The sequence below is a fragment of the Parasteatoda tepidariorum genome, chromosome 8 (assembly GCF_043381705.1).
Source record: "Parasteatoda tepidariorum isolate YZ-2023 chromosome 8, CAS_Ptep_4.0, whole genome shotgun sequence".
Lineage (NCBI taxonomy): Eukaryota > Metazoa > Arthropoda > Arachnida > Araneae > Theridiidae > Parasteatoda > Parasteatoda tepidariorum.
Genome location: NC_092211.1, coordinates 6,766,359 through 6,788,649, shown reverse-complemented (window position 1 = coordinate 6,788,649; position 22,291 = coordinate 6,766,359). Strand labels below are relative to the sequence as shown.

The following is a 22,291-nucleotide window of genomic DNA, read 5'->3' as shown; positions in this document are numbered from 1 at the left end:
CGAACATTAGGATCAATAGTTATTGAGGGTGGTTTTTTTTTTCGCATTCTACTTTATTTCTTGGAGTAAATGAAAAAGCATTGATCACTTAAATCACAAATCTTTGAGCATTTCTTAAGTCGAGAAAAACATAGAGCTTGAAAGTTAAAGGAACAAATTCTTAAAAAGTGCTTCAGAAAAGAACCCATTTCATGAAATTTAAAACTTCTCAATATCTCGTCATTTATAACCAAACCAATTTTGTTTTAATTCAAAATCATTTTGAATGTTGGTGAAAATTAAGTTCTCCGGTTAAGTTTGTCTTCTAAAAGTCGCGAAGAAGTGACTACATTTCGAAAGTAGTTTGTAGTCACTACATTAAAAAAAAAGTAGTTGTTGTTATAGTTAACTGAAATTGTAATAAAATAGTTGTAGTTGACTACGCAGAAAATGTAGTTTTTCTGACCAATGGGCAGGACCTATTAGGTGTACCAACTGGAGGAAAAGAGCTGTTATAATTCATGTAATCAAGTTAATGATCAATTCAAATTTACTGCGGATATGCATTTGGTTGTTGTTGTAGTTCATTTGCGTCACACTAGAGCTGCACATGGGTTATTGGCGACGGTCTGGGAAACATCCCTGAGGATGATCCGAAGACATGCCATCGCAATTTTGATCTTCTGCGGAGGAGATGGCACCCCCACTTCGGTAGCACGACCACCTGCACGCGAAGTCTAGCACTTTACTGTAGAACAGTTTAACGAGAACTCATACCGCACACCCTCGGTCTCTACGCAGACTAATCCACACCCGCACACTCACTGCAGCAAGTGATGCTTGACTTCGGTGATCTGCTGGGAACCGTGTCTTAACAATCAGTCCACTGCGGGACGATATGCATTTGGAAAATGCAATAATTATTTCTTGAGTCGCAATGGCTCAGAGGATAGAGCGCTCGCCTTACAATGAGGTGAACCGGGTTCAAATCCTAGCGATGGCTGATCGATATGAATTCCGCATCCGGCATGCACTAACCACAGTGCTGACGTAAAATCTCCTCAGTGGTAGACGGATCAAGGACTAGGGTCCCCTTGCCGTCTAACCATGCAACGGGGTTTCATGGTTTTCCTTTCCATGTAACGCAAATTTAGTTCCATCAAATATTTTCTCCCAATACCTGATCTAGGAGTCCTCTTGTCTTCTGGATTGGGTTCAAAATGACAAGACTACGGAGTTGAACAATAGTAGTCGTAAATCCAAAAAAATGGGTCGGCTCTTCAACGACTGTTAAAAAATAAAATATAGAAAACCTATGTATATACTTATTTTGATGAAAGATATCTAAAGCAAATGATACAAAAATATCTTATCTGTTGATTTTGAATATTTTTATTTTAACCAAAATGTCGGCACTTATTGTTTCTGCCTCCTGTATTGTCACCAAACCTTTTCCAAGCAATGCATAAGCATTGACCACTTGTATTCTAAAATAATTTAATACAAAATTTTGCTTCAAAGAAAATTCTTTTTTTGAACAAAAATTTTGTGAAAGCAGCGTTCTCAAAAAAGTAATTAATGGTAATAAAATTTGGATGCTAAAAGCAACTTATACATTTGGATACTAAATCCAACTTATAAATTTGGATACTAAAGTCAACTTATAAATTTGGATACTAAAGGCAACTTGCCAATTTCGATATACTGAAGGCAACTTACAAATTTAGATACTAAAGGCAACTTATAGTAAAAAAAAGATGTTATGTGTTTCAGTCTCATTCTTATATGCAATTAAATGTTTGTGCAAATCTAATTTTGATAAAGTACAAAATTTATTACTTTTTAATGGTTTCGAAATTTAAATGTTAACTAAATTTTTTTGGTAAAATTGTTGGTTAGTACATAGAACCTTTAACAAATTGTCTTCTGGATTGGATTTATATTTCGGAGGAGGTTTTATCCCCCTAACCCTCCCCAAAACTAGCAGATGGTCACATATCTCGTTTTAAAATTATACGGTTTACACATAAACCTCACAAAAATCTTATTAGGTTTTTATCTGGTCCTTTCTCTCACTGACCAAAACCTGCCCTAAACAGTAACCCCACATCCCTGCTTGAATTAGTTACCATAGTCCACCGCCACGCTTTCAGACGAATAACACAAGGGGAGTTCTTCCTGTAGTTTTGCCCAAAGTTTCTGAAATAAAAAAAAATTAAATTGGGGGTTGTTTCATTTTTTTCTCTTATTTGAAGGAATATAGTTTAAACAGTCAGCTTAAATTAAAAATTTAGAAAGAAAATATGTGAATTGTTAGTTTAATTATAATCAATTATGGTAATTGTAACTTAAGAGCGCTTCTTATCACATCACAGTAATTTTTTAAAAATTTGTCTCCGTTTTAAAAATAATTTATTAAATTAAAGTTTAGATATCAAAAATATTATTTAAGAATCTTCAGAGTCACAAAATGTTATGGTCGAAACTAAATAAATTTCAAGTATTTATTTTTATTTCTTTCTTTCTTTTTTTATGAATTATTTGTTTCAGAGCTACATATAAAAAATAATAGATGGCGCCACCAAAAGTTACAATTCGTCACTAAAAACCATTTTCGTGAACTAATTTTAATTTGAATTATACTACATTTTTCTCAGAACTAAACTTATGTTTCTTTTTTTTCCTTGCGATTCTGAGTTTCAGGCAGATTAAAGCAGAATTTTTAATTAAATTATAGAGATTTTACTATTTAAAATAATTTTTTTTCGAAATATTTTTAAAAAGTATTTTATAAAATTATTAAAATAATGTAATTTCAAATTAATTGTTATTTACTTGATTTGCACATAAATTTAAAAATCAACAATAAAAGTGAAATAAAATAAAAAATGACCTATAATTAATTAAAAACATTTTACTTCTTTTTTTAAAGCTTTGTTATTTTTACTAAAATTTATTTTGATTTTTATCAGATCAGGTGTTAAACATTAGCTGCGCTAAGCAGAATTCAGGTTAACTCATTAAAATTACAATTTATAATAAGTTTACAATTTAACCTTGCTTAAATGTTTGACTTAATGAAATTTGATTTATAAATTTAAATTTGTTTTTGAATTTTACAAAGTTCACAAATTTACGATATGGGGTTTTATGAAGGTAGTTTTGCTAGTACTAGTTGTTAGTAATATTTTTTAAATTTATTTCTTTTTTTGAAATATTTTACGCCGATGTAGCAAAATGATATTATCTAACATTACAAAGATACAATATAATACTGCAGTGATAGAAAAAGCTAAACTTCTGAATCCTATTTTCTAATATTAGAGCTAATATTGTAGAACATTAAATAGTGTTCAATCTAACATTCGAACTTTTAAAATTATCATCTACTTCATTTTTTACAATACGTTTTTGTGTCTGATTTCTTANGTTGTTTGTAAAAGGACATCCCATATTATTAATAAATAAACATTTATTTATGAAAGAAAACAATAAATTAAATATTACTTAAAATATCATTGTAATTTTATTTATGTATACTATTGTAATTTTATGCCAGAAAACGCACGAAAATATTGGAGTCATTAATATAGTAAAATATTAAAGTCGTAAAATAGAGTCATTTCTCGAAAAAAAAAAAAGACTTGATTGCACATAGTAACGAAATTGTGTTCTTGAACTCGAAAATAAAATGTATCACATATATTGAGAAATGTTAATATTAAATTTTAAAAAAAAATGGAGCAAAACTACAATGTAAAAAATGATGCTTTGTAATTTCTTTCATGTGCTTTGCGCATTGTTTTCAAATTTTTTTCACAGTGTGACACATCTGTCAATAAATTGTCATCATTGCAGAATACACACAAATATGACCAGAAGTTTCCATAATATAAATTTTTAATAAAAGACGAATAATTCAAAGATTGAAACATAGATGGCACTAGCTGTCTATTAAAATAACAGAAGGTTATCCTTGGCGCTTTTTCACTTGACCAGCTATTTTATTTATTTATTTTTTAATGAACCTTTCATAAAATATTGGGGAAAAAAAGCTGCATGACGAATTTTTCATATCTGACGAAGTGGAAAAGTACCCTTTATTTTATGACACCAAGCATTTTTTTCCCCTTGCATTGTGGGATTTATTTAAAACTATACTGAGAAAATACTCATGCATCTTTTAAAATAGCCTATATTTTTATAAATCTATCTTTTAAAATAACGAATCTTTTATAAAAGCAAATATATATCTTTCAAAATATATTTCTAAATATATATCTTTTAAAATGTATTTATAAATATACCTTTTAAAATAGCAAATACTACTGAGAAAATAGCATTTTGTGAAAATACCCATGTATCTTTTAATAACATTTATAGATCATAGAATACTCCAAAATGGAAAGCATCAAAGCCATCCCTTACATTAATAAATAAATATAGTAATTATAAATAAATATAGAAAATGGTATGTAACTAGTAATACGGAATAAATATAGTAATCACAAATAGTTATATAGTAATAATAAGTAAATAAAGTTATTATAATTAATCATATAATTTTAAATAAATATAGAAAATGCTATGAAACTAATAATATGGAATAAATATAGTAATCATATATACTAAATTATAATAATTATAAGTAAATGTAGAAAATGCTATGTAAATAGTAATACGGAATAAATATCATAATCACATATAGTAATACAGTCATAATATATAAATATCGTAATTATAAATAAATATAGTAATTATAATTAATTATAAAATTAATTAAAATTAATTAATTATTAATTTATTTTTTTTTAATTGTATTTTGGAATGAATGATATTTGGTCTTTCAATGTCGAAAAATTTATTATAATTGCAAAAGTAACCGAGAACAAAAAATAAAAATATCAATTTTCATCAAAAAATTAACTGTCTCAAATGCTTTAAGAGAGTTTCTAAGATATTTGTTTAGCGAAATGAGGTACAAATACTATAACACATACTTTGAATAGCCTAGCAGTCCGTAAAAAAGGATGAAACTGCTCATTTTATTATAATCAAGCAACAATATATTTCATAGGGTGTTTCACTTCATTATTCCACCATTTTTAATCGATACAGTTACAATTAAAAATGACGCATTTTTACATGACCGTCTGAACTTTATCTTCAAATAAGGACCGACTACTCATCGAAAACATGTTTTTTTCTTTTTATTTCCTTTATACATGTCGAACAAATTATTATAAAGGTTATCAGTAAAACACACTGATTAGGAATTTAGCTTCAGACAAGGGTATTCGGGAAAAAACAGACTCGTTCCTGCGACTTGTTTCCCCCCTCTCCCAGGGGAGGAGATGAAATTCATCACCAGCTGAGGGACCCGGTTTCTCAAAAATCTTTCTGACATTGACAAGAGCTGTAATACAACATGCATATCGATGGCAAAAGGCTGTTGGGTAGGGCACTGGGCCCATGTCCAAGAGGTTGTGGGGTCGATCTCCGCCGGCCGAAGACTCCCCGTGTAATAAATGGTGACTGGTGCGCGTTAAATCTGTCGAGTCACAAAGTCTTCCATGTTCCAGTTACAAATCGTACTTCTGGGGGTACTGATCCAGGAGTTTCCTTGTCTTCTGGATTGGGTTCAAAATGACGAGGCTGCGGAATTGAGCGTGAGTAGTCGCGAACAGTTGACCCAAAATTGGGTCGGCTGTTCAACGACGATTATAAAATAAAATAGAATAAAATGAAACAGATCAATAAAAAAAAAAAGGAGTTTTGTTACGTTTGTGTCTTGGAAATGTTTAACAAAACATAATTATAATAATGAAAAAACTTATAGTGTGTCCAGAAATAGCTGATTTATTCAGCTATTTCTGGACACACTATAAGCATTATGCAGCATTATTTAAACAGGGGACGCATTTAAAAAGAATGTCCCGCAGTGGACTGATCGTTAAGACACGGTTCCCAGCAAAGCACCGAAATCACTGGCTGTGGTCAGTGTGCGGGTGGGTGACCACTTGGATTAGTCTGCGTAGGGACCGAAGGGTGTGCGGCATGGGTCCTCGTTAAACTGTTCTACCGTAAAGTGCTAGACATCTCGAGCTGGTCGTTGGGCTACCGAAGGTCGAAGGGTGCCATCCACTCTGCAGAGGATCAAAATTGAGATGGCATGACTTCGGATCATCCTCGGGGATGTTTCCCAGACCGTTGCCCATAGCCCATTGTGCAGCTCTAGTGCGACGTAAATGAACAACAACTACAACTACATTTAAAAGGAAATTAACATCACTATTACATGCACGTATATGTAAAAAGACAAATTCAAAAACACGGAAAATTTTAAAAAAAGGTTTTCTAAAGGAGTCACAAACTTGTCATCCATAAAGAAAGCTAATGAAATTTTGTAAGTCGTTAAAAGGAAGTTGAATTGCAATTGGCAAAAATTTCGCATTTAAACAAAAATGAGGCAGATCGCATTTAAAGAAAACTCGTAAAAATATTCCCAAGCATTTGCATAAGAAATTAGAAGTTATACAAAATTCGTAAGGATCATAAGTTCGTGAAAATTTCGCAAGCATTTTAAACAAAAAATTAGATTGAAGTTGTGAAATTTTGGTAAGGAACGCATTAAGAGGAAGTTGAATTGCAATTGATAAAAGTCCCACCAGAAGTCCCTTTTTTTTCTTTAAATTGTGATCATTTTGAGTCATTATTTAATTGAGTAATTAGATTGAGTAATTAGATTTGCGAAAGCAAACTTTTTTTTTTAACGTTGCACTTGAAAATGGCGCTCGTGGAAATTCGAGTGTAAGTCTTGTCTGGTCGAAGTCTGAAGAATGAGTTGAGGCAAAAAGGATCAACGCGGACAGTTGCGCCGCCATCGACTGCTTTAAAGAAGAAGAAGAAAGAAAAAAAGAACACAATTCTAAAGGCAACACAAAATGCGAGATTGTTTTCTTTATTATTTTTTCTTTGTTTTTAGTTTTAATTTGGCAATGAGGCGAGAGACTCTTTTCCCCTTTCGCCACTAGATGGCCCTTTTTTTTCTATTTCGAGACGCGCACCGAAGGGAAAAAGTAATTGTGGTGTTAGTTAGATTGTATGTGTCAAAGCCAATTGAATAAATAATTGAAACAAATAGATTATTTTACAGATTTTTTAATCGAAATCGTTTTTTTCCTTCTTCTTACTGGAGTAGTGGTGCCTTAAAATAGAGTGTCATTGTTTACAGGGAGTGGATAATCATGATGGTAAGGTTAACATTTTATGTTTTTGTTGACAAAAACTTTGAATTCGATTTTATCTTCGAAAGTAACATTCAAAATCGTTGAGTGGATCGCTTCATAAAAGTAAAGTTTGAGTTCCACGACTGATTCGAAAAACTCGATTAAAGCGAAGAGGAAAAAGTAGGTGTATATGTAATATTTTGAATAAATACAAAATTTATACGAGTACATGACATACAATTTTCTGGCGAAGCTAAAGATCTAAACTTATATTTTCCCGAAAAGGTTAAGTTAGGACGAAAAATAAACTTAAGTAATCAGCGTATAATTGAGGGTTTGTCTATAGGATTATACCCCTACAAATAAAAACACTTTTTGTTCTAGAAGAACCCAATGAATGGATCACAATTGTTTCTAAAATAATTCATGATATTCCCACTGTCTTATCCCAAAATGAAAATGAACAAAAAAATGCTGGAATCCAAATTGCGTGGGTGTAGACAACCATTTCAAGGTCGGACATAAAGACCGATATTTATTAATAACTCAGTTATTATAACTATCCACCTCAAAATCAAAAATTTCTCTCTCAGCCGTGTCAGAATTTCAACCAACAATCCCAATTTAGACCTAGAGTTCAAAAAGAAAGTGACACATTTAACAAAAGTAAACCACAAAGGAGTCATTTTGTCTAGGCTTTCCAGGAGTTGCTTCAAAGGTAATTTGCAACTTAATAAAAAATGCACTTTAAATTTAAAAATTAAAAATATGGCAAGGTAGGTTGAGTTTCTTACTTTAAATACTGATCTACCTTCTGCCATATTAGGTTTAAAAGAATGTATTGGATTTTGCATCACGATTAACAGGATTGTAATGTAAAATCGGAGAAAAACTGATCGCTTTTTTCTGATTGTAAAAGCAACTTGTCTTTATAAATTTTTTCCTGAAATCTAGGTTAAATATTGCAATAAAAATACCAATTAAGTTTTATAAGAGAAAATAATAAGAATGTAATAATAAAAAAAAGAAGAAAAAACTATTTTAAATCAATCTAACAAAGAACAAAATATTGAAAATATTTATGAAAATGTGAAAGAAAATGTAGTCTTGGACATAAAAATAAAAATTTAAACAAAGACTAAAAATAGATTGAAAGACAGTATGTTAATACTAAATTATTAAACGTTCATATTATAATATTAAAGTGTGAGAAAGCGTTTAGTTTTGAATATTAAATTAAGAAAAGGATTGGTTGAAGGATTTTATGTGACAGATAAAAAAATAAATATCCCAGAAAGCATGTAAACTTACGGCAACCTTGTCTCGGAATTTTCATTTTATTATCACGAAAATGTTTGCTATGAAAACCCTTTTTTTTCAATGAAGCAAAAACATTGCAGTTTCCAACCTTTCAACCTTATTTTTAAAGCATTTTTTTTATAAGATATTGTCCCTTAGGTGAAAAAATTCATAGACAAAATATTTTGATGTTTATGTTGGTTTCTTCGCGATTCACTATGGTCCAACATCATTTGATGGTCACATCCAACATTTTCCATTACACGTTCAAGGTATTTGATGTGCCAACAAACTTCCATCACTCCATGATGGAAAATACTACTTGAATACTATGATGGTTAACCATCGAGACAAGTTTGCTTCTCATGGATCAACAATCCGTGATGGCCCATGATGGTTCCAACTATTCTTTTTCTTGATGGTTTAAGGGGAATTCTTTTGTTGGTTCTCAGGAATTTACCATCAAAACAATTTTATGTTGGATAAATCAGTCCGAATTCACACAATGGGATGATGGTTGTTCATGATCGTTCCAACATTTGATTTCTAAGATACTATGATGGAAATTCATGATTGTTCTATATGAACAAACCATCAAAACAAGTTGGTATTCTTATGTTGGACCATCATAAATCAGTCCGATTTAATACATTGGAGTGATGGTTACTTATATTGGTTACCATCAAAAAATATGATGGTTCATGATGGAATTATTGATGGTTGCCATCAAGATTATGTTGGTCCATCAATGGAAAACCATAAAAAACTTTGATTTGGGATCTGTCTATGCAAGATACTTTTAATAATAGCAAACATCTCATTTAAAATATCAAAAGCGCTGTGTTTAAAAAATAAACTATAATTATTTTTTTAATTGAACATGTAATTTTTATTCTAATAGTATGGGTGATATTCTCGCATTTTGTTCGGGGGAGGGAAGCACAAATTATTTTTTCTTCTTCATATTTTGTGAATCTTCACAATAAGAAAAATAATTAAAAATCCGTAGAAGTAATTGCCGAAAAACATCGACGTGTTTCGTTTCGAGATTAGGTTGTTGTAATAAATTAATAATATCGTATAAAAAATATCGGATTTAAAAACTATGGAGAAAACAATAGCAATAACTGGCAAAAATTCGATAGAATTATTGGTTTGAAAGATAAATATTCAAATGCACGATTCGAATTTTTCAAATTGTATGAAATATATCGGGATATTTAAAAATCACGGGAAAATTAATATCCGTAACTGCCGATAGTACAATCAAAACATTATACCGATGTACGATACTATCAGCGTAAATGCAGCGAGCCAAAAGGTGTTTATCTAAATGTTTGATTTAAATATTGCGCGTAAATTTCTGTAGAATAGAAAATTAAATCTTTTCTTTGCTTTTCAAAAGAAAAATCTTTCTGCAAGAACTCTGTAACGTCCTGTGACAATGTCGTTACGATTCTGTTACAGAGCTTATCGCTTTGGGTTACAATGCTCGCATACACATAATATTTTTCAACAAGCAACTTTTTTCTTTTTTAAATTGCTATTGAAAGAAATTGTTTTGGAATGAGAGTTTTTATATTTTTAATAAAATGACACACTATTAATATCACAGAATATAATTTCATAAATAAAACACCAGTTGGAGTAAAGAATCTATATTGCATACAAACAAACAAAAATAGAGTCTACTTAAAAGTTTCTCTATTATATTGGTTGTATCGAGCAGAGCCCAGAAAATGCATGTAACCTTACAGCAACCTTGTGTTCGGAATTATCCTTTTAATGTCACGAAAATGTTTATACTAAAAACCTTTTTTCAATAAAGCAAAAATAGTGCAGTTTCAAACCTTTCACCCAAAAAATTATTTTTTAAAGCTTTTCTAAAAAGCATTGTCTCTTAGGTTGCTGAGCAGGAAATGCAAAAAGAAACCTTATAATGACCTAAATTTAAAATTAATTTCACCTTGAGACTAGCTTTATGAAAGGATTTTTTCACTTTTGAAAACCCTAACTCAACTTCTATTTAAGGTTTTTACATAGAAGGTTGTTTTCCAAGGTGTTGGAATACTGTAATGTGTGTAAAATAGAGCAGATTGTCAATGATCTTGTTTTAAGGTTAGAAGGTTTACGCGTATACCGCATAAAAAAACTTTTTAGGTTTTTTATTAAAAGGTTTTTTGCTGAGTGGAAATAAACCTTATTTTGCTATCAGGGTAGGGGCTCGTGTGGATGAATGAAACTGTCCTTCCAAAAATTTATTATCGGAAATTTCTAGAAAATACAGCATTTTTCAGTCCCGTCTGGCACACAGCACAGGCTTTGAAACTTCAGACTGTTCATAAGAGACTCGCAAATCAGAAAACTATAATACTCTCTATCTATTGCGATTTGGTCTGGTATGTGTAGCTCGGAATCTGAGGCCAAAATTGGCTTTTTTCCCAATTATCTTGTAGTGGAGGTCATCTGTAAAAATGAAAAATAAAATACTGATTACAAAGCTGGAACACAAATGGCTAAATATGGAGTAGAAAAGAGAAAATGACACATCACCATGGTAATAACTAAATTATAACATGATAGTGCCAATTAGAAATATGTACAAAATTACAAAATAGAAAAACAAGTAGAAATTATTTACAAAAATATTAAGAAATGAGAAAGCTAACGGATCATAAACACAAGTTAAATAAAATCAAAATATTTACAAAATAATAAATTAGAAAGGAAAAAAAGATTGATTGTTAGATAGCGTACTCCTTAGCTTCGAAACTCACATTTTTCAAAACTCTCATTTTGTCTCCGTAAGGGTTGCCAAGTATTACCAAAATGATCGTTAAGTCGGCAAAAATGTTGCCAAACCGAGTTTTCCTTAAGAAATATATAAGGCGTTATTTTCTCTGTAAATTACGCTAGAATTACGACTTTCTTTTAAATTTTCTAACTAAACTATTTATTTAGGAATCGTGTGAGATATTTTGCCTAATAACAAAAGGATATTCACAAAATTATACTCATATAAATAAATTCGTAATAATATTATGATAAAAGAGTGCTATCGCATATGTTTTCTCATTTAAATAGTCCAAAGGAACATTTTCACTCTTAACTCTCTTAAAATGAATGACTGAAATCTCTTACTCAAAAAAAGAGAGACATTTTTTGAGGTCGAGTTGAGGTAAGTAGGTATTTTATTTACGTCACACTAAAACTGCACAATGGGCTATTGGCGACTGTCTGGGAAGCATCCCTGAGGATGATCCGAAGACATACCATCACAATTTTGATCCTCTGCAGAGGGGATGGCACCCCTGTTTCGGTAGCCCGACGACCTGCAAGGTCGAGTTGAATACACCTGTGTTAGAGTGAAATACTTGCCTCGTGTTAAATCGAACTTGAGTGGCAGATAATTAAGCAATACTTAAGTTGTTTTCGCGCAAGCATGATTTGATGAGTGAGTTATTAATTATTTAATTGTGTGCGAGCTATGAGCTGGAATTTGTACCGCTTTATTTAAAAAATCAAACGATACTAAAATTGTAAAATAAAATTGTTATGTTCTACGATTTAAATAAGTTACGTTCTCGCTTCTATTTTATGCTTAATTTTATTTTCTTACGAATTTTCCTCTTAATATTTTGAATTAAAAAATATATCATTTAATTAATACCGTGTCTATTAATACGTAATACGCGTGTAATTAATAGATGTGTCGATTCAACTTTAAAGTTAATTAAGTGAATTTAAATGAATGATACTTAAACTATTTTGTGAGGGATCAAAAAATTACATTGAGTTCTGGTCAAATTTTAGTGTTCTCGGACCATCGTTAATTTCGACATTATTATTGTTGTTATTTTGACTTTAATAATAATTCAAACGCATAATAAACAACTATTTATTTATTTTCTCTACACTTTTTTTACTTTATTTATTTACTTTACTCTATTTATTTATTTATTCTTACCATTATCGACATCATTATTATCGTTATTTCGACTTTAACATTAATTAAAATAACAATTATTTACTCCAATAAGCAATTAATAAACAATTATAACAATTAACATTTAATAATAAACAACAATTAATATTTAATAATAAACAATTATTTACTCCAACAATGTCTAGATAAATTCTTTTTTGCCAAGGGATTTCTATTCTTTTTTTTTTTTACTAAACTGATATTATTTTTAAAAAATGAATGTTTTTTTACTTTTACAGTCTACTTTCTTTCAGTTCATAAATTCCAAATTTTAATTTTTGTCTGTATTTTTGTTTTGCTTAATGAATATTTAGATGCTTTTTGATGCTGTAAATTTCTTTAAAATCTTCAGTAGAGAAAGAAGAGCAATTAAGGTGAAATTTCAATTGGGGATCAAAACGGGCGACGTAGAGCAGAACTCTCTACCCATGGCAATACTTCGCATGCTTTCACCAGTAGCGTGTGGAGAGTCATCGAAGAAGGAAGTACATTCTGTCCTGATTTTCAAATAGATTAAAAACTTTTTAAGTTAGAAAACTACATGGAACTGAGAACTAAATTAAACATAGTTCTAAAAGAAAGCGTCATGGAAAATTAAAAAAAAAAGTATTTGTGACAATTACATACGAAAAATATTAGAAAGGATAAAATATCGTTGTACACTCCTATACAACTGAGAAGAAAAGGTGGGGAAAGGGTTAGTTCATGGAACCGGTCTTCTCCCCAGATGGAATATTCGAGCGTTGCGACTGCGAATGAAATTATTCTGCGGAATTTTGAAATCTAATAGATCGTTGGTTTGCTGCCCTTAAATTTTGCCATTACTATTTTTTTTTAATGATCATATTTATCCCGCCAACTACAATACTAATTAAAGTAAGAAAGTGAGGGAAAAAAAGAGAAGTTTTCCTTGTATTGGGTGGCAACAATTTCATTCATGTTCATTTTTCGTTTTTATTCTTTCGTCCACCCCAAAAAGAATTCTAAAATTAGAGCGTTTAAGGCAGGAAGACATTAATGATGTTGTCGCGTGTTAATAACCTAAAGAAGAAAAAAAAAATGCGGCAAATATTTTAGATTAGAAATTGCACAGAAATGAATAATGCCAGTCTTCGTAGAATGTTAATTAATGTTTGACGCATTCATTTTACTTCCCAATCACGTCACGTGTAGACAATGTCCTCCGCAAGGGAGCTAAAACCAAACTAATGAAAAAGATAAAAATGCCGGGATGTCTCAAGGGATAAGAACGTTCGCCCTCGAGTGAGGTGCACCGGGTTCGAATCCCAGCAATGGCAGGTTGATTCGAATTGCGCAATCGGCTTGCACCGACCCCAGTGCTGACTTAAAATATCCTCAGTGGTTGACGGATCATGAGTTAGAGTCCCCTTGCCACGGGCAAACCGTGTTTTCCTGTACTAGTAAAGCAAATGCGAGTCAGTTCCATCAAAAAGTCCTTCACGAAGGCAAAATTTCTCCCAATACTTGATCCAGGAGTTTCCTTGTCTTCTGGATTGGATTCAAAATGACAAGGCTACGAAGTTGAACATTAGTAGCCTTAAAACAAAAAATGGGGTAGGCTGTTCAACGATGGCTATAGAAGAAAAAAAATTGGATGGTTTTTTTCAAGTTTAGTCGTAAAAATCAGCCGGAAGTAGTAACCCGAAAGTCTAATGACGAATTTTAACCCCTAGCGCCATCTAGGCTTAGCTTTACACGGTAAACCATCCATTTATTCTAAACGTTGTTCCCGAATATAAATACAAAGAAGAAGCAAAGATTGATGTTCGTCTAAAGAGTCCGTGTTCTCTGGATTGTGTTCAAAAGGCGTTGAACATGGGTGGTCGAAAACCCTAAATTGGGTCGGCTGTTCAACAACGGTTATAAAATGAAATAAAATAAAATCATTGATGAAGGGGGTTTAAAAGCCACCAAATTATTTATAAAAGAATGAATTCTTGTACCACGATTTCAGTGAGATGAGCAAAACGAATCACTAAGGTGAATCGAATGAACAGAATCAGCTCACTTAGATGATTTAAATATATTGATGGTGATACGAATCACCGAATCAGTTTCCAGATTTCATTTTTTCTAAGATTTGATTTTGAATATTGTTTGATTAAAGTTTCCACGTTTAGAAAATTTTTTCGTGTTTTTGAATAAATATAGCATTTCCAAAAAGTAACTAATTTACAAATAATTCACTACAATAAAAGTAAAACAGTATTTTATTTTATAACCGTCGTTGAACTGCCGACCCAATTTTTGGGTAACGTTCTCCTAGGACTTTATTTTAATGAAATTAACCAGCATTTGCGTTACATATGGAGAGGAAAACTACTTTAACCTTCCACGGATAGCGCACCCATGATCCGCTGACGATATTTTACGTCAGCACTTTGGTCGGTGCGAGCCGAGTGCGGAATTCGCATCGACCAGCCATCGCTGGGATTCGAACCCGTATCCCCTCACAGGAAGGCAAACGCTCTATCCCCTGAGCCACCACGGATCTCTTAATATTATAATAACTTCCATCCAAATTGAAGTTCTGAATGAAACTCGTGTTTAGTTCGTAATTGAAATTTGCACTTCAATTTCGGCTGAAAAAGTCATTCTTTCCAAAATTTAATATTTAACCAACAACCATCTTAATTTTAATTAAATTAACTAATATTAATCAACAGATGTTATTCATTTCCATGCAAGTTATTGAATCAAAATGTTGTTATTAAAATACGAACTTTTGAGTTAACTGGTTTAATAATTATAATAATAATAACCGACTGCGGGGTACACCTTAAATACATTTTCCTACTTTTACGCTTTAATTTCTTTCCTTTTTTTTTTCCTTCGTAATCTGCCAGGTACATAATATTTCTTTCCCCGAATTTATATATTTTATTATTATGTACATTATATATTTTATTTCGTGTTTTTGTGTTTTGTTTTTTACTGAATTGAATTTTGTTGACGAATCGGTTACATTTTTGTCTTTGGTGCAACCTCACACCTCGTACCAAGCATGATTGGGAACTTAACACTGGTCTTTCTGCCCTCGGTTGCCAACCTAACCGGAACATATAAAATATATAACTCCTGCTCCTTCACCCCAGAGCCTAAGATCTAGAAAATTGAGAGGGCTACAGTAGGTCTTTACCCTCAATGGGCTGTCGCGCCACTGACTTTAGTTGCAGTAGTTTAACTCCTCACACATTGATATATTTTTCTTTGGCGATCCGAACGTAATATCAGAATTTTGTGGACATAACTATGTGGGATGAAGAGTCTTTTCAGTCACTAATCTGTCTTTATTGTGCTCAAGGGGATAGAATATTCGCCTTCCATTGAGACGCACCGGGTTCGAATCCCAGCGATGGCTGGACGATACGATTCATGCACCTGGCTTGTATCGACCGCAGTGCTGACGTAAAATATCCTCAGTGGTAGATGGATCATGGATTAGAGTCCCCTAACCATCGAACTAAACCATCGTTTTCGTGGTTTTCCTCGCCTTATGACGCAAATGCGGATTAGTTCCATCAAGAAGTCCTCCCTTCCAATGAGGTGAACCGGTTTCGAATCTCAGCGATGGCTGGTCGATAGGAATTCCGCATCCGGCTTGCACCGACCACTGTGCTGACATAAAATATCCTCATTGGTAGGCGGATCATGGATTGGAGTCTCCCTGAAGTCAGGCTCTCCCTGTGATGTTTTCGTGGTTTTTCTTTCCACGTAACGCAATTGCATTTTAGTTCCATCAAAAAGTCCTTCATGAAATCAAATTTCTCCCAATACTTGATCCAGGAGTTCCCTTGTCTTCTGGATTGCACAGGGGCGGGCAGGGTTAAGTTAGTTATTATTAGTAGTCGTAAACCCAAAAAGTTGGGTCGGCTGTTCAATATCGGCTATAAAATAAAAAAATATAATCGGTCTTCATTTTAATTAATTATTTTTAACTTTCTTTTTTAAAATTTTGCATTCTTTTGTTTCAATCTTTTTATTATTTTTTTATTATCATTTCCGTTCTTCCTAACAACGGTTTTATTCCAGGTTTTCTTTAACACAAATCTTTCTGAAATATAAACAAACGATTCAAACAGCCTCGTTTTGTTTTAAATTTATCAAAATGATAGGAGATGATGAAAAGTTTTGTACTTTCACTAGAGCAGGATCTGCATTCATTTTTGAAACACCAAAAAAAAAGAAACAGTTTGTTCTTTGAATAAAGCTCTTCTTTTCTCTCCTGCAGAAGAAGAAGAAGCTTGTTGGAGGAGGCAATGCTAAGATAAAAAAAAATGTTTTTTAGAAGGACAGATAAAAGCTAAACACACTGTTTCAAACAGACTCCTTCAGGTATGCTTTGTCGCATTGCAGTGGTGTTTTGTTTTTCTGAATGGCTTGTCCTTCTGCCCGATCTATTTCAAGTTGCTATTTTATCACCAGCAGTTGGCAACACTCTTTAAAAGAAATACTAAAGGGAAAAAAATGGCTTTAAGAATGCAGACGAAACAATAATTGCACACGCATTTAAGGAATTTGATTGGAGTATATTTTGCGTTTATTTTTTCCCTTTTCCTTTAAGTTCGTTTATTTTTTAAAGAAGAAGATCGAGTTAGCTTATTAGAAGAGTTTCGATCAAAGCAATAAGATCATATTATCCATTAAATGGGCTGAGATACATTTATTTTTCTCTAAATGCATGAAATTTTTTTTTCGCTGTCTTACAATTTTTAACAACTGAAAATAATGTTTTAAAATAAACAATTTTTGTATTATTTTAAATAATAAACATCCCTGTATTGTAATTTGTCTGACTCATATTTTGCTATTAGTATTTTTTTAAAAAATTTGAGATGCATTTACTCTTTGTTCCGAATTCGAATTTTATTTTAGTTCTCTTTCGGTCATTTAACTATTTCTCTCAAACTTACTTAAGATATATTAGACCAAAAAATAAGTTATCGGATGAGAGGGCAGAACATTTTATTTTAGTTATCATTCGCCAATTTCTCTCAAATATAAAAGATATATTAGACCTAAAAATAAGTTATCGGATGAGAGGGCAGAACATTTTTGTATTCCTAGAATGATAACCATTATTCTGAAAATGCAAAACACAAACGATCATTTCGTTACAATACAAAAACATTCTGTGTGTAGTTCTGTTCTATCAGGTGACCTTCATTTGAGACGCTACACTCTCTTTAACATAATCACGTGTAAACATGAAAAAAAGCTCTCCTGCATAATAATCATTGTCATGCTGTATAACACATTTCCTACACATTTAGTTGTTTAATCGTTTTTCAATAATAAAAATCATTCATATAATCTGTGCCACAATTGAATGCAGAATAAAATTTATTTTTAGAGATTCCCTCTCTGCCATTAGCATAGAATTCTAAAATCGTAATAGGGTTGCTAAATGTTTCATTGAAATTCCTTATTATTTCTCACGCTTTCCTTTCTGCCAACACATTCGAATGCGTAAGAAGGCTTGAACAAAAGAACCTTGACACATAAATATTTAGTCAATTAATAGCCAATACATGGATTCTTTGGCGAAAACTATACATCGCATTTTTGATTTCTTGGTGGACGGAGGTCACCTATGGGACTTAACCCGGCAGCTTCCGGGCGATTTTCTAAACTTATTAATTTGTATGTACACAAAAATGAAAATGAAAATGATTTTTTTTACTTTAGAGCTCCATAGGGTTCCACATGTTTAAAAAAAAAGAAACATTTTAACATTCGTAACATTTATAATTATGATTCTTCGATATCTATATATGGTATAAAATACGAACTTTAGGAAATACACCGATCAACACCTTCTTCAACTTATGGTTATCATCGCATCCATCAGCATTTTCAATCGTATTTCAGCCAACAAAATAGCAATTTCTTCAAGCAACAGACCTGGATAATCCTGCTCTCTTAAGAAACCATTATTGTGAAAAGTAGTATTTAAAAGCACCTATCTAAGGAACGTCCCTGACATTAATAATGATGTTGCTTTTTGCATGGATGACAACCTTCTGGGAAGACCCGTTTTTCGACAGCTAAAGTGAGATCTAATTTGTCCCCAAAGTCGTGTTCTATGGGAACTTAGAGAGAAGGCACCCGTCAAACCACGTCTGTGCGATGTGTGAATGCTGGAAGAGAGTTGGGAGATTGCCCACCAGGGGGAACTAACAACGATAAACATCCCCACACCATTATGGTTCCACCACCATAACAACCAGATTGTGTATGTTTACAGGAGTGATTCAATACAAGTTCAATTTTTAACTTGAATAATAAGACGGGGTTATGCGTGGACAGTAATTTTTGTCGACACTTTCTATGACCATTTTGTGTAACTGTGGATAAATATACTCTTTTAATATATGGATTATCATTGGTTCATAATTAGACATCTATTAAATCTGTGGACAACCTTCTTGACATATCCTGATTACAGAAAAAAGTAAACTAGATTTTTAACTCTAGGTTGCCTAAGGAAGTCATTTTGACTGCTTTTTAATTTCAATTAGAAAAACAATGATGTACATAACGACACAATTTCTTATAACTTCGTACAACGTGTAATTTTTTTAGTGTTAATATTTACTAATAACTTGTTATATTATTGTCAATAATATAAAAAATATTAAAAATTAATTTTAAACACATTTCTTTACACATTCTTTTACAATAAAGTCATTTTGACTGCTTTTGGGCAATATAGGTATATACTAAGTTTTAGTCTTTCTAGTGTTAAACACTGTTCCTTATTGAAGACGTTCTATCGTGTAGTACTACATTTTTCAAACACTAAACTGTTATATACTGTTTACTTATAGCGTATAACAGTTCAAATATGAGAAGGTTGCAATCGCTCGGGAAATATTTCTAAAAAATTTTCATTGTAAATGTAAATACTGTTAGGTATCGCCAGATTTGTATCAGCATTATCTAATGGCTTTCTCTTATTTTTTTAAATTTCATTTATTGATCTGTTTTGTTACTTTTGACACAGAAATGAATCTCTAAGGATAGAATTTTTTTTTTTATAGCCATGGATAAATTATCATTATTTAAAGCAAAGGAAAAAGGGGGTAGATTCGCAAAAGAGATCCTTAAAATTTCCGTAATTTTCGAACAAATTGAAATTCCGCAAGTACAAGCTCTGACCAAATTATTAGACGCACTCTAAGATTCTATGTGAAATCTTAATTATCAGGTGATACTCTATACAGCATTATTGTTTTTACACCGACTGTTTGCACTTGTTTACGTTAGTGTATCAATGGGTTAAATGAGACGATAGATAATTCACTATAGGATAAATCACACGATATATTAGATAAATATAGAATATTTATTATATCAGGTATTATATTAGTCTATTATAATAAATAGACCAAATGATGAGACGGACTGTAGTTTTTTAATTATTACATGTTTTGCACGAGTTTAAGGGCAATACTTTTACATTTAAACATACATGTCATGGGTTTTTATTCTGGAGATGTTTTATATGCTTCCTATTTGTATTTATTTTCAACGTATTGCATTACAATGTTAACCCATTGATACACTAACGTAAACAAGTGCAAACCGCGTAAAAACAATACAGCTGTATAGAGTATCACCTAATAATTAAGATTTCACATAGAATCTTAGAATGCGTCTAATAATTTGGCAAGAGACTGTCAATAATACTGCATCCACCTGGAAAAAATTTTTTTTTCATTAAATCCGAGGTTCATTGAAAATCTCTGGTTTCATGAAATTATCCTTTTTGTTGTTGTTGTTGTTGACATAATCAAATTAGAGTGACCTCCTCACTTATGCCTCTTTTATTCGACTTTTTCATTTAGAGGACGATTTTTCCATTATATAGGGAAAGAATGATAGTTTTCATTCTTTAATGCGTCGCTCTACAAATAAATATTTCAATTATGCGCCGAAATTATTCGAAATTATTCCCTTTAAATAGAAAAAAATCACATATTATTTTAGAAAAAAAGTTTTTATCCAGTGTCTGTTATAGCGGAAAATAAAAAAAATGAAATAACTGCAAGCAATCTTTGTTACAGATAAAAAGAACTACTCGTATTGTTGCTATAGTTCATTTTTCATCCCCTTACAACCTTTTAACATCTGTCGTTTCTACGATTAAAAATTTTAATTACGATTTACGATATATAACGATTAATACGATTTATAACGATAATTATGATTAATATAAATTACTATTTATAGCGATTATAAATATAATTTAATAATGATATTAATGGATTATAATTTTATCTTTAGAAAGATTATTAATCATGTTTTTAATGCAATTTATGTTGCGTTTGAGAGTGTTGAAAGGTTTTCATTTATGCGTATTTTTCTGTTGTTCCTTTAGGCCGGCGCATAAGTGAAAGTTCACGGTTATTTCTAATTGAAACATATTCTACCTGTTTATTGACACTATAAAAAAGGAAAGTTCTTTTAATCTAATATTATTAAAACCAGAGCAGCGGAAGAAATGACACTCTAAATATGAACTCGAATTAAATTAACTCGTTGATTAAATTTGGCAGGCATTATTACTCTACGATGCATTTTTTTTTTTTTACTGAACATGCTTAATTAAATCAGAGCCAACAAAAATGGGGTAACTCAGTTACTAAGGTAACTGGTTGAAATGATAAAATACATTTGTTGTATAACTTTCAAAAATCTATGAAGGTTTCTTATTTATGAAGGAATATAATTAGATATTTGGTTGTATTTTAGTACCGATGAATTAGTCATAAATATTAAGTTTTAAATTTTCCTTTTGAAATAAGAGAATACTCGATAAAAAAAAACAATTTTAAATTAACAAATCGTTGTACATTTGATTGTACAAAATTAGATAATTTGATGTAACATATTTCCTTTACTTAAATATTGTGAAAGACCAGTGGAGCAGTACGCATGGGCATACCCTGGCCCCAGGCACAAATCTTGAGAATCNCAAATCTAGAATCCGACACTCGAAATTTTTGCTCTGTTACAATCGTACCCTGTTACAATTGACCCCACTCTCCCCTACGCATGGGCATACCCTGGCCCCAGGCACAAATCTTGAGAATCCTACTTTTTATAAATTGTATTAAAATAAAGCTAAGTATAAATTGCATTGCCTGATATATTTTCTAAAATAAATAGATTCTTTTGTATAAACAGTGCATTTTTTTCTAATAGTGCTTGATTGTCAGGCAAACACCCATAATTTGAATAATTTATCTCCAAGAAAACTTTAAAGGCAACCGAAATCTATTTTTCTACATTCCAATGAACATTTGAAGTACTTGGGCATTGAAAAATGTTTTCATAATTGTTTAGTTTGACAAAATAATTCCCAGATACCAAAATAAGGTTTATTTTCACTCAACAGAAACCTTTCAATGAAACCTAAAAAGGTTTGACAGTGTAAACCTTCTAACCTTAAAACGAGATCTGTAACCATCTGATCTACTCTACGCACATTACCCTCATCCAAAACCTTGGAAAACAACCTTTTCAATAAAAACCTTAAATCGAGGTTGACTTAGGGTTTTTAAGCGTGAAAAAAATCCTATAGTAAAGCTAGTCTCAAGGTGAAAAAAAAAATTGTGTGTGGAATCCCTCCGCGCGGAAGAAGTTAAACTTCGCAACCTGCGACGTTAATTGTAGAAGAATCAGCAGTAGTAGAAGGATCACTAGTTCTATTCAACGACTCTTTTTCCTGCTCCGCTCGCTTCCGTGCTCTGTAATCACGGTAATATTGTGC

The 22,291-nt window shown here is 31.6% G+C and overlaps 1 protein-coding gene across 1 annotated transcript in view; it reads left to right on the top strand.

The window, feature by feature from the left end:
• Window positions 1-7,016: 7,016 nt before the first annotated feature.
• LOC107450836 (calmodulin) overlaps window positions 7,017-22,291 on the top strand; it is an 86,655-nt gene continuing 71,380 nt past the window's right edge. Inside the window, exon 1 of the mRNA XM_043048297.2 lies at window positions 7,017-7,232. Within this exon, the coding sequence (XP_042904231.1) occupies window positions 7,227-7,232 (6 nt within the window). The 5' untranslated portion in view covers window positions 7,017-7,226. The remainder of the gene's footprint in view (window positions 7,233-22,291) is intronic.